The sequence below is a fragment of the Biomphalaria glabrata genome, chromosome 8 (genome assembly GCF_947242115.1).
Source record: "Biomphalaria glabrata chromosome 8, xgBioGlab47.1, whole genome shotgun sequence".
Lineage (NCBI taxonomy): Eukaryota > Metazoa > Mollusca > Gastropoda > Planorbidae > Biomphalaria > Biomphalaria glabrata.
In genome coordinates this window covers 35,365,344-35,383,608 of record NC_074718.1, presented here as the reverse complement: position 1 = coordinate 35,383,608, position 18,265 = coordinate 35,365,344, and the positions used below count along the sequence as shown (strand labels likewise).

At 36.4% G+C, this 18,265-nt stretch overlaps 1 protein-coding gene across 5 annotated transcripts in view; it reads right to left on the bottom strand.

Moving 5' to 3' along the window:
* Positions 1–52: 52 nt before the first annotated feature.
* Positions 53–18,265, bottom strand: part of LOC106056780 (transient-receptor-potential-like protein) — a 79,999-nt gene continuing 61,786 nt past the window's right edge. For 4 of the 5 annotated variants that reach the window (XM_056038661.1, XM_056038660.1, XM_056038665.1 and 1 more), the window contains 11 exons: positions 15,540–15,673; positions 14,127–14,266; positions 12,813–12,947; positions 12,514–12,683; positions 10,654–10,849; positions 6,969–7,187; positions 4,630–4,671; positions 4,013–4,048; positions 2,295–2,381; positions 1,947–2,062; positions 53–1,116 (listed from right to left, as the gene is read on the bottom strand). In XM_056038661.1, coding sequence (XP_055894636.1) covers positions 591–1,116; positions 1,947–2,062; positions 2,295–2,381; positions 4,013–4,048; positions 4,630–4,671; positions 6,969–7,187; positions 10,654–10,849; positions 12,514–12,683; positions 12,813–12,947; positions 14,127–14,266; positions 15,540–15,673 — 1,801 coding nt within the window. In that variant the 3' untranslated portion in view covers positions 53–590. The remainder of the gene's footprint in view (positions 1,117–1,946; positions 2,063–2,294; positions 2,382–4,012; positions 4,049–4,629; positions 4,672–6,968; positions 7,188–10,653; positions 10,850–12,513; positions 12,684–12,812; positions 12,948–14,126; positions 14,267–15,539; positions 15,674–18,265) is intronic. The other variant, XM_056038664.1, reaches the window with a different exon arrangement.

Below are 18,265 nucleotides of genomic sequence, written 5' to 3'. Positions count from 1 at the left end.
ATAAAATATTTAAAGCATTTCGCTTCTAAGAAACTGAAAAAAAATCACCAGCTTAGTTCTCAAAATAAATGTAATTTATTTCTATATACAGTTCTTGTAAATGACAAACACTATACATCAGCACAAGATTATGTCTAACGACTTCATGGTTTGGCATTTTAGGTTCGACAAACTTTTTAACTATATTTAAAAATATATCAACAGTTCGGTAGCTCATCACTGACCTGTATCAATGTTACGTTCATTGTACATTGGACGACCCAAGAGATGTACAGATATGAATGTCACCTATTTAATTAGAGACGCAGCTGTTTTGACGACAACATTAAGTTGGATCATTAAAATATAAACAGAATTCTTTTCAATAAAATTCATAAACACTTGGAGTGCATTTTGTTTTAAGTTTAAGCGCAGCAGTTGGTTCGCTTTATGTCCAGTGCTCAGGCGAGAACACATGATGGTGAGATGGGTTTTTAATGATGGCACACAGTTGTCCATAGAATTCAATTATGACACCACGACTCCGTCAAGTCTTTAATGCCTGCAGTATATTGCAATAAGTACCGCTGAAAACTTTAGACAAAGCCCTATCACAGTTGGGTGTAGAGATGTGTGTGGTACAGGTCTGCCCCGTAGGGCGAGCTTGTTCCCGACTGGCTTGGCGAAATCGAAGGAGGAGGCTGACCTTGCGCCACTGCCGTCTTCGCAATGGTCTTGCACCCCGCAGGAGAGTGCAGCTGCGCCAATGTTTCTTTCAGCTCATTTTTTATCCCTGCTAGAATTTCCGCTTTTAGGCAGTCAAGGTCCAGAAGAGTCAGTCCAACACCAGACTTGGCGCATTCAGCGCCTCCGTCTTGGGAAGTGTTGTTGGAGCTTCTGCCATCCTTCTGCAGCGAAGGAGACTGCGACACACCTGAGGAAGTCATTCCACGCGGGTCAAAGATCGTCCTCCCGCAGTGCGTGGTCTGAAACAGACCGCGATTCGGAGACAGCCCGTTGATGGGAGCAGCTGTTGGGGAGAGACGGCTGATGGTGTGATGGAGGTCACGTCTGAGGTTGTCCATGTGTCCAGTGGTGCGAACCATTTCAAGTTTCCTGTCTTCTCGAAGTTCAAATCTGTTAATGATATAATTACTATATTTAAAGATTTTATTTAAAAATACCTTCTATATAAAAGTAAGACACAAGTCATTTGATTCATTTTAGTCTGGACTCAATGACGTTAAGCTTTTATCTGTTATAGTTCAATTATAATGAAAAGTTTAACTGAAAAACTGAAATGACAATAATTTAACTCTAGTTGAAAATGTATAAATATATATGTGGAAATATGGCAATATGAGTAAGTCTATATATTGCAATATGAACAAGTCTAAGGAGACATAGTAACAGAATCACAACTATAAAAAGTATTGCGGAAAACATGGTTTAAAAACAATAGGAAAGTGTTTAAAATATATATCTTTCCAGTAGATAGGCTGTCAAATCAATAGGTAGGCTGTCAAATCAGTAGGTAGGCTGTCAAATCAATAGGTAGGCTGTCAAATCAATAGGTAGGCTGTCAAATCAACAGGTAGGCTGTCAAATCAGTAGGTAGGCTGTCAAATCAATAGGTAGGCTGTCAAATAAGTTTTGACTAAGTCTGTACCATATGATCCTGGTCAGATTATTGATACTTCTTTGACATGTGGTCATTCGGTCAAGGTAGAGGAAGGGGAAAGTATTTTTTTTTATTCAGCTTGTACTAAAGCTTAAAACAACAACTATTGTGTGACACCAGTTATCGAGTGAGAAGGCAAAGACAAAACACCCAGGCCTTTTAAGCTTATAGTCAAACATAAAACGTAAGGATCACGTTCAAAATGTTCTATACACTGTAGGCAGTAAAGGCAATTTTCTTTCCTTTCAGACCTTGCGACCTATGGGGCAGATGAATCAAATGTTACCTTAGGCTTGAAATATCCTGTTTAATTTCCAACAAGTCGTCTTCATTGACACCATCTTGTCTTGACTGCTTCTTGGTTTGGTGAATGTACCGACATATAAGTTTCCTCATAACTTCCTGACAACAAACAAAACAACTTTATATAGATTATTACTGAACAAGACTAGAACTACATAGACAGCATACAGAGATCTTCTTTACATAAGGATAAATCAAACAATAGTTAAACCTTACTGAAAAAGAAAGAACGTCTTATTAATCTAAATAAAAACCTACACTGTCTCTTACTACTAAAACCTGAAATAGCTCGCAGGACACCCTTCCGGTCATAGCGACTCTATTAACCTACCTGATATTGTTGCGTACTGTCCAGCGGAGTGTCCACGTGGTCCTGGTCAAGTTGAGGTAAACTGACCATCCCATTATAAGTTGGCCTCTAGAGATAAAGCATAAAACATTTATACAGGCAAACGTCTTCATGAAGATGATCAAGAGGCGTTACGTATCATCCACAAGTCTAGTCCTCGGTGCCTTCCACAAATGAGGTCTTTTTATGTCCCATAAGTACAATATTTTTTTATCACATATTAATTAGGGTTCCGTCGTGCAAAATGTCACATATAAGTGAAGTCTCAGGTATTCTACACTAATGTCATACGCTCAAAATTTTTGGTGGCTTGATGGTTATTCTACTCTTGGAAGTAAGACTTTACATCTGGACAACACTGTACAACAAAACACACGAATAATTAGCACTAACTGCTAGACATACGCCTTTTGGAGGCTATTGGTAAGTCAAAGCCATGAAAAAAAAAAAAAAACAGAAAGGATTACATAAAGGAATTGAAAAAATAAAAGAATTATCTCAGGCAGCCTTATTCGTTTTAAGAGTTCACATTTCCATTCGGTTTGAGGCTATAAGAAACTAAAATGTAAAACAATTAATAATAGAAACAAAAAATTTTCTGGTTTTAACACTTGGTAGATAAATAGTGTAGTTTTATTCATGGATAAAATAATCATTGCTATATTTACATTTAGGCAACATAAGCTATAGCTTAAACCCTCCCCCCTCCTTGTCAACCCCTCCTCCCCTAAATATGGTTTTGAAGTAAAAGCAAAATAGTAAATTGCCTTCAGCTGATAACAAGGAGCCCATATCTCGAATAATTAAGTAATAAAAAAAGTAAAATTCCCATAAATCCGGTCCTAAAAACAATTAAAATAATTCATTAATTCAGACACTGACGGTCGGCAATCGGAGGAATTTCCTAGTATGCCCTACTGCGGCTTTCATCCCCTCCTGAGGATTTAACTTATCATGGGTTAGATAAAAAAAATGAGCCCCGTTTATCTTATCTTATATATTACAGACATTCCTTAAGAGAAAACAAAAATTTCCAACAAATATTTTTAAGTTAATTCTTGTCACGTTAAATAGATCGCGTTTAAATTCAGTATCCCACCCCCCTCTCTGTCTCTGTTCAAAAGCTTTATAGAAGTTGACACTGGGGGGCTGGACGTCAGGGACGTGACTAGACTAAATGGGCATCGAAATAAAAAAACAAAGTTCATTATTTGTGATTGTGCCTTCGTAGCACGACTAGGAGTATGATCAAAAAATAGTAATCATATTATTTAAGGCTTAATTGTGGTGGCGCTATCTGTGCATTAAAGTTGTAACACAATTAACATAGCGTAGGCGTATAGAAGTTTCTAGGACTAGGAAAAGACAATCAGCAATTTAATTAGAATGCAGTCACACACAAAGTTAATCCCCTTACAAGAGTTAAACATGAAAATGGAATTGAAGCAACCAAATGTATTATTATCACTTGTAAAAATAAAAAGATTTAGTCACTCTCAGATGACAACACGGAGTACATGCACAGTGAACGATTATTAACATCTAATTGATTATTGGCAGGTGCTTTCTTAAAAAAAACAACACACACACAATAAGTAGTTTAATCAAGCAGACAAGACAAGCATGTCTTGAAGCATGCACAAGAACACTTCCCATTCGCTAGGTGTAAGCGTTAGCAGACGAGAAGCGTCAAGACTTACTTCCCTTTGACTAAACACGTCACCACTCTCCATCGTCTGCAAAGAACAAAAATGTGGACCTGATGAAGATTATTTATTCGCGGAATTAATATCAATATAATAAATATATTGAAACATATCACTATATCTTATATTATAAGCTACATAAGCTCCTTCAGAAAGATGATAATTACATTCCAAGGGCAGTGGATTAGCAACGTACCCTTGGGCCCGGGAAGAAGAAGCATAGGCCACTTTCTTTATCTCGATGTTATTTCAGGCCACTTTCTTTATCTCAGTGTTATTGCAGCCACTTTCTTTATCTCAGTGTTATTTCAGGTCATTTTCTTCATAACTTTAGGATTAATCGATTTTTCGATTTTTCTCCAGTAAACAAACAAATTTTTCTTAGTAAGTTTCTACGAGCTAAAAGCCGACTAATTGCAATTTTATAAAGTCACGTCTTTCCGGATTGGCTGGTAATTCCCCATATACCTTTGAATAGCCTTCCTAAATGTAATGATGAATATATTAGGGTAAAAAACACGCTCAAAAGAGTAGCTGAAAGATTGGCATATCGGTTAAAAGCAACAACAAATTACCATTAGAAAAGGAATAGATGTAAAAACAACTTTTACCTTGAAAATGTCCAGCTCCAAGGGCGCAACTGTTTTCTTTGACTAGAAATTGAAGGATAAGATAAAAAAAAAATCTACCACTAACAAAAATAGCAAACAGTCAGGACACGTATGAACACAAAGCATGCATTATGTCATGCGTGATAAGAATGAAAATTCCTTTAACCTCCAGCTTTGTAATGAGTTGGCAGTATTAGTATCTCAAACGTATGTGATGTGTCTCTGTAATTGTGAGTGTATGTGTATGTGTCTGTATGCTTGTATGTGCCTACATGCTTGTATGTGTATGTGTCTGTATGCTTGTATGTGTGTCTGTATGCTTGTATGTGTATGTGTCTGTATGCTTGTATGTACCTGTATGCTTGTATGTGTATGTGTCTGTATGCTTGTATGTGTCTGTGTCTGTATGCTTGTATGTACCTGTATGCTTGTATGTGTATGTGTCTGTATGCTTGTATGTGTGTCTGTATGCTTGTATGTGTATGTGTCTGTATGCTTGTATGTACCTGTATGCTTGTATGTGTCTGTGTCTGTATGCTTGTATGTGTCTGTATGCTTGTATGTACCTGTATGCTTGTATGTACCTGTATGCTTGTATGTGTCTGTGTCTGTATGCTTGTATGTACCTGTATGCTTGTATGTGTATGTGTCTGTATGCTTGTATGTGTGTCTGTATGCTTGTATGTACCTGTATGCTTGTATGTACCTGTATGCTTGTATGTGTATGTGTCTGTATGCTTGTATGTACCTGTATGCTTGTATGTGTATGTGTCTGTATGCTAGTATATGTATGTGTCTGTATGCCTGTATGTGTATTTGTATATGTCGGTATGCTTGTATGTGCCTGTATGCTTGTATGTGTTTTTGTCTGTATGCCTGTATGTGTATGTCTGCGTGCTTGTATGTGTATGATGTGTATGATGTACATGTGTGTTTTAGATCTGTTCAAAATAACATTTGTTTCACGCGGGGAAGATTGAGATCCACTGAGCCTATCCCTCCCTTTTTTCTCCCCCATAGCTTACCTTCAAAATCTAATATATAAAGTAGAATGTAAGGAATATATGTATGTCTGTATGTCCTTTATAGAAATCAAAATCACTTGACCAGTCCTATTGAAAGATGGCAAGAAAGTTTCTTAGATAATAGCAGTGATCTTAGAGTATTTAAAGTTGCCCTACAACAAGTCTGTTCACTAGATTTAGGTCAATGAGACATCTTGACATAGATTTTAACTATTTAAAAAGTACGGATGCTTTTTACAATATACTAAAACAAAAACAGAATCGAAAAAAAAGATAAACAAATATTAGTATAGTATAAAAGAATCTTTTCTTTTACCTAATCGTATTACCTCTTGTAAACATGGAGCTACCCATTCATCAGAAAATAGCTACACTTCTAGTTTTAATTATAGGATATTTAATGGCCAAAAAACCCACAATTCTTTGAAGAAAGTTAAAAGAACTACAATACCACACCTGCACCTGTTGTTTATACTCTAAGGGTTATGTTTATTGACCACAACAGAAATAAACTATATACTCTATTCTTCGTTACTTCAATGATAAATTCAAAACATGCAGACATCGAATATGCAAGCCAGATGAATTTAATAAAATACAGACGAATGATTGCATAATTATTCTTTTTTCTAATTGCATCCTAACCTTTTGCTTCATTGAAAACACACGAACTAAGTCTCAAATATATATTTTTATAAAATAAGGAGAGAGAGAGAGAGAGAGAGAGAGATAGAGAGAGAGAGAGAGGTGTAGGGAGAGAAAAGTTCGATTCATAAAGAGATCAAGAAATAGAGAAAATGTACCGTGGCATAGACGAATTACAAAGGGAGCTCATCAGTTACAAATAGGATAATTATTTGGCTGCCCTGAGTTACCTTACCATTAAAACTAAAGGTCACTTCGAACTAAGATTTTTGGCACAACTAACATTTACGCCTCATGGTGGGTTAAATAAAAGGGAAACAACTCCTACAGTGCACAAAGAAGGAAAAAAAATGTTTATAAACTTTTGGCAGAATAAATCAGAGCAATGAATAAGTTTTGAAAAAAACAATTCAGTTTAATACGTCAAAGTAATTATCGTCACTTGACTCTTATGATTGAAGATTTGACTTAAAGAAATGGAGGCCAATAATTCCAATAGTGAACAATGTATTATCTAATTTTAATAATGTATACGATCCCCAATCTTCAAAATAGTATAAAGAACAGATTTCAAAAGATTTCAACATCTGATGCCATTATGACTCGCCTAAAATTAAATTCGTTAAAAATAAAGAGTTAGAGGTAGAAATTAATCATAGCGGTAAGTACCCGGATTGTTCCTTCAGACGATTTCCGGCGTCCCGTGTTGTACTGCGCCCTCTGCCGACAAAAGCATTCAGAGACGCCATCTTTGATCCACACAAGTAGGTAGTAGATTGACTTTGGGCTGACGATGAGGTTGAAAGGCGACGGCAGGGTGGAGCCCTCGTCAAAGTAACCCATCCACAACTTAGAGCGGGCAAACTTCCACTCCATGTCTGCGTGATTCTGAAAGTTACAGACGATACCAATTATACGTTAGATCTTTATACAAAAACGAAACAGATTCCATTGTGCGGTCGCTCTAAGAAATTTGAAACTTGATTGATGTATTTTTTATTATATGAATTTGAAAGAGTAAAGGGATAGATAAATAAATAAATAAATAAATATATATATATGTGTGTGTGTGTGTAGATAGATATATGTGTAGATAGATATATAGATAGACAGACAGACAGATATTTAGATAGACAGGCAAATAGATAGATAGATAGATAGATAGATAGATAGATAGATAGATAGATAGATAGATAGATAGATAGATAGATAGATAGATAGATAGATAGATAGATATCTCCAAAGTATAACATTTTTACACTTTTTGTTAAATTTGAAAACATTATGTATTGGAGATTTTCTTCTATATTGCAATCTTGTTTGGTGTATCCGATGTACAGAATAGAGGAAGTGCTGACTACTTGTGTAATTTATTATGTATGATTTACGATACATTCTGTGCTCTTTTAACACCTTAAAATTGTAAGTTCTTTCGCTAGTAACAAACCTTTTTTTATATTTTAGTTGGCAACAGTGATCTTTTAATATTGGCGAGTTTCATACATGGCGGAAAAAAACACTAAATTGGCAGCTTTTTGACCCAGCGTACACAAGAAAGGAAATGTGGAAAAGCTAGGCCTACAAGAGTAATATGTGTAATATGTGTGTACTTTTAGAACTAAAGAATCACATTCTCTAATCATACAATAATTTTACTCTATGACTAAAAGCCTTATTTTAAAAGAAACGTGCAATACCCGCATAGGTCTACCGTTGCATGGGCGTAGCCAGGTTTTTATTTCGGGGGGAGGGATTTTTCTCCCAGCCAATATATGTTTGTAAAATGTTTTCCAAGGACCTTCATGAAAGTGTGGCGCCAAGTTGCTCTAGGATGTCCCTGTTTGCGTTTTCCTCGTAATGACCTCCATGTCATCGCAACTCTTATTAAGCGTAATTCATTTTGTCGGTGTCCCTCAAACCTCATACGACCCTCTGTCACAACCTTACTAAGGGGTCGACAGTTCGGCATAGGATTTCCTTGATCTCTATAACTGACTCTTAAAATCCGTCTTAGTTATCTTTGTTGGGCCACATTTAGACTTTTTCAATTTCGGAAGATGACTATTTACTGCACTTTATTAATGGAGCCCAGCCACTGGTAGAAATGTGTAACCTCTGTTGGCTACGCTCTTGGAAATTGGTGACTGAAGTTTGCTTTAGAGTTTATATTGAAAAGGGAAGTTTTATCGTCAAAATCACCTGTTGGGGTTTTTAAACAAAAAAATCTCGAGTTTTTTTTTTTTTTTTTTTTTTTTTTAACAAATTCAAAAACCCCTTAGCTACACTCATAGAATTCGGTGATAGAATAATATTGAAGAGAGAGATTTTTAATTTCAAAATTCTATATAGGGGGATTTTAAACTCAAAATCATCTGGAGGGGTTTTAAACTTTTAAAAAAGCGCTCTGGAAGAGGGGGTTTAAAACCCCCAATTGTCTCATAGCATTTTGAGTGTGTAATTTGCTTTTTTTCTATATTGAAGAGGTATTTTTAAAGCTTCAAACCCCGCTGAAGGGCTGTTTAAACAAAAAACCACCTTTAACTACGCTCATAGAATTTTGAGTGTGTAATTTGCTTTTTTTATATTGAAGAGGTGGTTTTTAGCTGCAAACTCCACTGGAGGGGAGTTTTAAACATAAAACCTCTCTTGGCTACGCTCATAGAATCAGGTGACTGGTGAATGGATAGTCTTATATTGAAGAGGGGGTTTTATTGTTAATTTCAGAGGGGGTTTTAAATTCGAAATCTTCCTTAGCTATGCTCTTGGAATTTGGGGATTGTCGTTTGCAGTTTTTTGTTTTGTATTATAGAAGAGTGGGATTTAACTGCAAACCACCCAGGAAGGGAGTTTTAAATTCAAAAACCCCTTGGCTGCGCTGAGGAATGTGATGGTTTAGTATTAAAATCTCTCCTAAAATAAAAATAAACAAAATCAATGAAAAAAAAAAAAGAGTAAATTCCGACACCCCCCCTGTAGGGCGATTTTTTTTAAGGGGGGGGGGGGTTGATTGGGTCTACGATTGTACATTTTTAAATTATAGGATAGTCACCGGCCAGTGCAATTAAAAAGCGAAAATTACTCTTTGAATTTTAGTTCAATATTTTAAATTTAGTTTGCAACGTCGAGGTTAATTTAGCATCCATGGCAATGTTTAGTTTAGGATGAAAATCTCCCAGACATGGTTTAGAATCGAGAATTTATCGTGAAAATATTAAATAGCAGCCTAAAAGTCACAATAAAATAGTAGGCCATACATGCACTTTCCTAAGACAATGACCTATGAAAATTAAATAAGAAGCCATTTTTTGAAGCCAAGACTCCGAGATCAATTCCTGAGTGGCTAATCATGGGTGCTTACTAAGAGGCTAACAGCAGAGGAGAAGCCTGGAGCAAGAGAAGGTTACTTTTTTTTTTTTTGTTTACTTTCGTGCTGGAGAACAAATCATCGCTTCATTGTCTCTTACATTATCGATAGTTTACGCCTCTGGGACATTAATTATCTTTCTTAGCCGCTGTGATAGATGGATGAAAAGCTTATCACGAAATCACTGCTAAATTAGTCAGTGGAGACAAACCAGAACAAGACTTGAGTGCTGGGACTATTTTTGTGGAGAGAGAGAGAAAAAATGTTATAATGATAATTCTAGGTTTGTTTGTTCTACATGTTTCACATGTCCCTTAGAAATGAAGATAATTAGATCCTAGCCCTGGTGATGGCGGCTTGCCGGGTTTGAACGCAGGACCATCGAGATGACAGTAAAAAGCGTTTACCGCACGACCAGACAGCCATCCTTTGTTGTGTCTTGTTTGTGTTATTTTAAAAATAGCTTTTTCATGCTTATAGAATGCTAAGAACCCTACTGTCTAATTTCATTTGGAGACCAGGTGGGGGGGGGGTGTATCTGGGAGAAGTTTTTCGGTGCTGTCTTTAGGCGCTCAGTAAACAAACTCAGGTCGAGCCTCGATACCACTTAATAGGTTGCCAAGCCAAGACCAAGCGTACTTAGTCTATCGGTCACACATCCCACAATAGATATCTCTGTTGTAGGTATACAAGGGCACATAAAGAGGTTTTTATTCCATTAAGATGTGTGCTACTCTAGTACATGTTAAAGTAATCCTTCATAAAGCCTATTTAACTTTTGTTAAGCGGTTTCGAAGTTCAAGAGAAAGTTATATTACTTCTGTAGAGAGAGAAAGAGAGAGAAAGTTCCATTCACACACAGCATTTTTAATTGCAATGCAAGGCACTTCTTTTGTCACATGACAAACTTCGCGCGCAGGGATATGTGTACACTCTAGCTGTACACTGACAAACACACACGGGTAAAAGCATTCATCCCAAGCGGCTGACCTCAATTTCCTGAAAGGAGCTGGACATCATGGCGATGAGCATGTTCAGAAGGACAATGATAGCCATGGCGTGGTACGCCATAAACATCAGCTCCCCGATGGTCATCGTGAAGCTCTGTCCACTCTCTAGCTTCAACTTGCTTGGGCTATTCATGCTAAACATTGACCAGAACAACGTCACGTAGCTAGAGAACAGGCTGAAACAAAGAAAATGCATAAAACATAGTTACGTAGCTATAGAAGAGGCTGCATAAGCGTAAGGAAGAAATTAACTAATTATAAAATTCAATAGAAAGTTTACATGAATGGGATGTGTATATCAATTTTCAAACTACAAATCAATGCAAAGTGTACATTAATTCAAAGTGTACATGGATTTGAGGTGTACATATGTACATCAATAAAAAGTTTAATTTATGCAATATATATATATCAGTCCGAATTCCGAAGTGTACATCCGTATAAATTGTACACCAGTGCCAAGTACACACCAGTATAAAATGAACATTAATAATGCAAAGAAGTATCAATATGAAGTGTACATCCACAAGACAAAACAAAAGTAAAGCTTAGAATGAGATATGGTAGTTTGAGTTAATTAATCTTCAAGGAAAACATAAGATGAAGATCAATGCAAATGAAGATACTCACGTGAAGAAGACAAGAAATGATCGTGAAGAAGACAAGAAATGATAAGATACTCACGTGAAGAAGACAAGAAATGATAAGATACTCACGTGAAGAAGACAAGAAATGATAAGATACTCACGTGAAGAAGACAAGAAATGATACAATACTCACGTAAAGAAGACAAGAAATGATAAGATACTCACATGAAGAAGACAAGAAATGATAAGATACTCACGTCAAGAAGACAATAAATGATAAGATACTCACGTCAAGAAGACCAGAAATGATAAGATACTCACATGAAGAAGACAATAAAATTATAAGATACTCACGTGAAAAAGACAAGAAATGATAAGATACTCACGTGAAGAAGACAAGAAGTGATAAGATACTCACGTGAAGAAGACAAGAAATGATAAGATACTCACGTAAAGAAGACAAGAAATGATAAGATACTCACGTGAAGAAGACAAGAAATGATAAGATACTCACGTGAAGAAGACAAGGAATGATAAGATACTTACGTGAAGAAGACAAGAAATGATACAATACTCACGTAAAGAAGACAAGAAATGATACAATACTCACGTAAAGAAGACAAGAAATGATAAGATACTCACATGAAGAAGACAAGAAATGATAAGATACTCACGTCAAGAAGACAATAAATGATAAGATACTCACGTCAAGAAGACCAGAAATGATAAGATACTCACATGAAGAAGACAATAAAATGATAAGATACTCACGTGAAAAAGACAAGAAATGATAAGATACTCACGTGAAGAAGACAAGAAGTGATAAGATACTCACGTGAAGAAGACAAAAAAAATGATAATATACTCACCTAAAGAAGACAAGAAATAATAAGATACTCACGTGAAGATGATAAGAAATGATAAGATAATCACGTGAACAAGACAAGAAATGATGAGATACTCACGTGAAGAAGACAAGAAATGATAAGATACTCACGTAAAGAAGACAAGAAATGATAAGATACTCATGTGAAGAAGACAAGAAATGATATGATACTCACGTGAAGAAGACAAGAAATGATACGATACTCACGTAAAGAAGAAAAGAAATGATAAGATACTCACGTGAAGAAGACAAGAAATGATATGATACTCACGTAAAGAAGACAAGAAATGATATGATACTCACGTAAAGAAGACAAGAAATGATAAGATACTTAACTAAAAAAAATAAGAAATGATACGATACTTACGTAAAGAACATGTCTTCGTCATTCTCACCAGTTCCCTTGTAGTACCAGTACAGCTGGTTCAATCCACAAGCAAATGACGTCACAACAAGGAAAAAGATAAACAGAAACTTAGCAATGTCTATTAGCATACATCCAAGTGAAATTTGAAGCGGGCCCAGGTGTTGATTGGCCTGGTAGAGACAGTTGACACTGAGCAGGTACATTTCTATTGCAAGACAAAACTTAAACTGGCGTAAGACCAGACTCTTTCATAACAAAAACTATATTTACAACGATGCTTAAATTCTGCTGATACCAACCTGAAAGAGATAAATAATTCTTGCAAAGCTGAACACATTGGCTACAGCGAACAGACCTTCAGAGATCAAAGTCGGGTCATTGTCGGGCCAAGCTTTTCTGAGCAATTCGCGATTGCCATATTTTCCAGACTCGATCTGAAAATATTAATGTCATTGTTCTATTTTGACATGTTTTGTCATAATTCCAGTCTATTTATTTTTTTATGTCCTTATAATTAAAGCTATTTTTAAAAAGTAAATGAAATAATACAGCGCAACTTTCGTGTATGCTCAGAGAGATTTGGGCCAATCTCTTTTGTGGACAAGTAGGGGGAGGGGGGTATCTAAAAGAAGGTTTTCCTTGCTGCCATTAGAAGCTCAGTACATACAACTCTGCTAGAGTCGGGGTGTCGAAGCCAAACCCCCTTGAAAGGTAGTTAATCGACCTTGATAGGTAGAAAACGGTTTAAGCCTCTCGGCCACACATTAAAGCGATAACTTCACAAAATAAAATCGTTGCTATGTTTCAATGAAGGCTTACAGTTGCAATGCGATGCTAAAAAAACTGTAAATAAATATCATGTAAAACAATAAAATCTATTCCTTCTTTGTTTTTAAATAAAGTCAGATCCTTATATTAAAATATAACTAGTACTAGGATCGAATCCACAACATTCGCGTTGCGTTTTTAGGGAGAAAAACTTCGTAACCAGTTTCGGGAATTTCCAGACCTCCAGTTTTTGACCAACTTTTTCCCTTCCATTTCCCACCAATTAAGAGAATGTAGGCTTAGATTAGGATGGACTTATGGACAACAAAATATTCCCTGCATGGTAGAGACGAAAGACAAAACTCTTTCAGTAAAAGGTCTGCCTTTTCAGTCTAATCAAACAGCAGTCTATTTTCTCTTTCACTTCGAAGTAGTAAAGTGACCATCTCACAATCTTGATGACAGTACATCCTTATGGACTTAAGTAGACGTTTATTCTTGTGTATATCTTCATTTCTATTAAGAAAGCCAAACGAAATTGTACTAAGCATCAACACATACACTTTTTCTACATAATTAATGCTATTACGCAATGACTCTAGAGTCACATATTAAATTAATTCTAAAATCGGGCAACTTTTTTTTTCAACTAGCTTTCAATTAATAAATGAAACAAAAAAAAAGGATATTCTTTTTAAATATATGATAAACCATATACTTGGCTACAATCTGCTATCTTTTAGGTATTGCTCAATATATATTTTTTTCTCCACAGATATTCAGCCTAAAGATACTCAACTAACAAACGTTTATGTCATCTGAAGGTTCTATGCTAATAAATTTACCTGAATGTACGCCACTAATCTCAAGGCAAATGTGGCCAGATATAAAGAGAGCATGATAAAATCTAACCAGTTCCACCATTGTCGGATGTAAGCTTTCAGACCTTCGTCCCAAAGTTGTTTGCACTCAGCCCACACAAAACCTGGAAGTCACAAATACAGGATTGAAAACCAAGTCAGTAGAACGATGATCTTATTCTATCTTATAAATTGCACACGTTCCTTCAAAAGATAAGATATTTACGGTCTTATTGTATCTTATCTTATAAAATGCAGATGTTACTTCAAAAAAAGAAGTTGATTAGGTCAATCTAGTCATGCTTGTTAACCAATGACCTAAATTCTGCTAAGTCACTGGTTTTCCTGGCTAGCCCAGGCAACCTATTCCATGCACTAATAGCACTGGGGAAGAAGGAGCATTTGTACAAATTTGTCCTAGCATATGGAATGAGAAGTGTGCATTTATCTTTGTGTCTTTCTGAGTATTTTATTAAATTTTGTTTTTGTATTTGAAGATTATGGTTCAGTGTTTTATGTATAATTGCCACTTTACTTTTAAGTCTTCTGTCATGAAGACTTTCTAAATTTAGTGATTTTACTAAAGGTATTTATCTAATCTAATGTGCAAGTTAATTAGAGACTTATACTCAGTTAAGTCATTGGTTTTCGGGCAACCCGTTCCATGCTTTAAAGCAGGGGCTCTCAACCTGTGGGTAGCAACCCCTTTGGGGGTCAAATGACAAATTGCCAGGGGTCGCCTAAGACCCCCGTAAATTATGATTTTGTCTATTCATCATTTGGAAGGATTTTTGTTTTTTGTTGGTGCATTCTAACGTGCTGTAACAAGCAGATTTAAACCGCATCATTAAGTCTCCTAAGTATGCAACACGCAATAAAAAAGTAAATAAATGCAAGTCTGAATAATGACCCTTTTTTTTAAATTTAATTATGAGCACACATTTATCTGTAAACAAAAAAAATACGCATAGCCCTACTGGGACATTATATAAGGGGGTCACGGAACTAAAAAGGTTGAGAACCGCTGCTTTAAAGGCACTGAGAAAGAAGGAGCTCTTGTATGAATATGTCCTAGTATATGGAATAAGAAATGAATCTTTATGTCTTTCTGAATATTTTATTAGGTTGTTTTTTTGTTTCTAAATTATGGCTTAGTGTTTATTATTATAGCTACTTCACTTTTTAGTCTTGTGTCCTTAAATGTCTCAAAATTTAGTGATTTTACTAATGGGGTTACACCGGTTATTTTATAATTTACTATAAATCTCACAGCCCTATTTTGCATTTGTTCTACTCTCTTTATGTTGCCTTGAGTTGCGGGATTCCAAACAGAGGGCGCATAGATTGTCTATCCAAAGAGTATAATGGAAAAGATCAGAATGTCCAGGGTCTACTTACCCGTCACCCATAACACAATCAACCACTCCAGATCTGAAGGCTCTGGGCCACGGAGTCTGTCTCTCTTGGGTTCGTTGCTCATGATGTCGGTAGAGGCACATACCAATAGGAAGAGAAAGACGCCGAAGCTTGCACTGAGAAGAAGAAAGCTGCTGTCACGTGACACTGTCAAAGAAAATCTTATTTTCAAAGATAAGTAAAGACTTATAGCAGCGTTCCCCGCCCTTAGGCTATGACGTGCTGTAAAGGAGGCACATTTCCTGTTCCATAAGCTGGGACAAAGTCGTACAAGTGCTTCTTCTTAGCTAATGCAGTTAGAACATGAAATGGGTTGCCTGAATCAGCCAGGAAAACCAACGACGTAGCAGAGTTTAAGTCACTGATTAACATGTATGACTAGATTGGCGAATGAAATGCATAGGACGTAATTACCTTCTCTTTTGAAAAGCGTTTGAAATATATAAGATAAGTTAAGATAAGATAAGATAAGATAAGATAAGGAGGGCAGAAAGGAAGGCAAAGCCTTACAAATGTAAAAAAAAAAAAAAAATCTTTTCAACTTATGTTTTCAATTTATTGGATGAAATTTCTACCAAATTTAGTTAGAAAAACTACTTTACTTTGTCTAAGGTAAAAGATTGAAAACAATTAATACATCAATTAGCTCAGGGTCGTGTTACTTTTACTTGCATTGCTATGATAGTGCATCAAGAAGTCTCAGTAAGAAAGAGCTTGGATTGGATAACCTAAAAAAAGCAATTTCCAAAGACAGAAGCAGACTAAGCAAAGACAAAATGAATATATTCCTGACATGAAACGGATTAGTCTGCTTCAGATGTGTTAAAGTGTGTAGTGCACAGTTGGGACTGTGGAATCTAATGAAATGCGGCACCATTCCTTAATATTCAGACTTGACGATAGTATCAAGTATAATAACAGCATAATATAACTGCTATGGTCAAGATCAATTCAATGTATTTCACCAAAAGTGGTGATGCGTCAGGTCTGTAACAGTACGGATGTATGCAAACGCGACATGAAGCTCTTCAAAATCGACACTGGCAACTGGGAAGAGGTGGCACTGGACAGATCCACATGGAGAGAGAGCATAAAGGAAGGGTCACAGATTGCAGATGTCATACACAACAGAAGCAGAAAGAAGGGTGAAAATGCAATGGCGCCTGGTGATTTTATATGCCCAACCTGTGATCGCAGCTGTGTATCAAGGATTGGCCTCTTTAGTCACACAAGAAGTTGCAAAGGGAAAAGATCGTCTCGCGAGACGTAAAATGCCACAGGTAACAGTATCGTCCTCTGACATGAATCTTCTTAGGGATATTTTAGGCCTCGAAGGTGTCAGTGAGGTGAGTGTCACTATCCCATCGACTGATATAGCAACGGGGTTTATTGTTATATTTAATATCAACTACCATGGCCACTTTCTCTAATATTTTGTTTTCAAATTTTGTTCTTTCTCTTTCAGGTTTTTTTTTAATGTTGTGAGATGGCGATACTGTGATGTCATTGACAATAGCGATTTTTTTTGTTGTCCATAAGTTGTAAATCTGTTTGATTAAAATCCACTGTCTTGTCATGGGAAAAGCTTCGGGAGTTAACTCTGAGGAAAAATCACGAGCCGGCTACCCTTAGGCAGTCTGAAGCACACAGTGCTACATCCTGGCCGATCCTGTGATGCCGCTGACCCCAAACTGTATCGGTACTTGCAGTTTTTTTGGATACATCAGATGGAGAACGGAAAAGTAGGCGTCATTCCGACCACAGCTAATGCCCAGGCATTCATCTCAATTCCATGAGATAATCCATAGTCGTTTCGCGACCGAAGGAGGCGATATATTATTATAGAAATGATTTAAGTTTCATTCTCTGACACTGCAAGGGCCAAGCTTCGTCATTTCTATGGAAGTGAATTAATTCTCAATCTCTGGTACTATTATTATTATCATCGCTGCTATTATCGTCTATTATTTTCTATCACATTTAGTTTAGTTTACCATCGTAACAAAGCGAGTTATCAAGCATTTTAATTAAATGCATAGTCTGAAAGAACGCAAACAATACAATCATATTGTTTCCACTGGATTGACTTTGTGTCTTGAGACTTTGGTGGATGACATCTAAGTGGTTTATTTTTAGCAACCCATTACTGCGTTGTTCTATATTTTATAATACCAAGGATTTTTAGACTGGCATCAAAAGTTGGAAAGTATGTTATCTTTAGAGGCGTTCCTGTCTAGTGGGTCATCTTTAGAGGCATTCCTGTCTAGTGGGTCATCTTTAGAGGCATTCCTGTCTAAGTTGGTCATCTTTAGAGGCTAGAGGCATTCCTATATAATTGGTCCATCTTTAGAGGCATTCCTGTCTAGTGGGTCATTAGAGGCATTCCTGTCTAAGTGGGTCATCTTTAGAGGCATTCCTGTCTAAGTTGGTCATCTTTAGAGGCTAGAGGCATTCCTATATAATTGGTCCATCTTTAGAGGCATTCCTGTCTAGTGGGTCATTAGAGGCATTCCTGTCTAAGTTGGTCATCTTTAGAGGCATCCCTGTCTAGTGGGTCATTAGAGGCATTCCTGTCTAAGTTGGTCATCTTTAGAGGCATTCCTGTCTTAGTTGGTCATCTTTAGAGGCATTCCTGTCTAAGTTGGTCATCTTTAGAGGCTAGAGGCATTCCTATATAATTGGTCCATCTTTAGAGACATTCCTGTCTA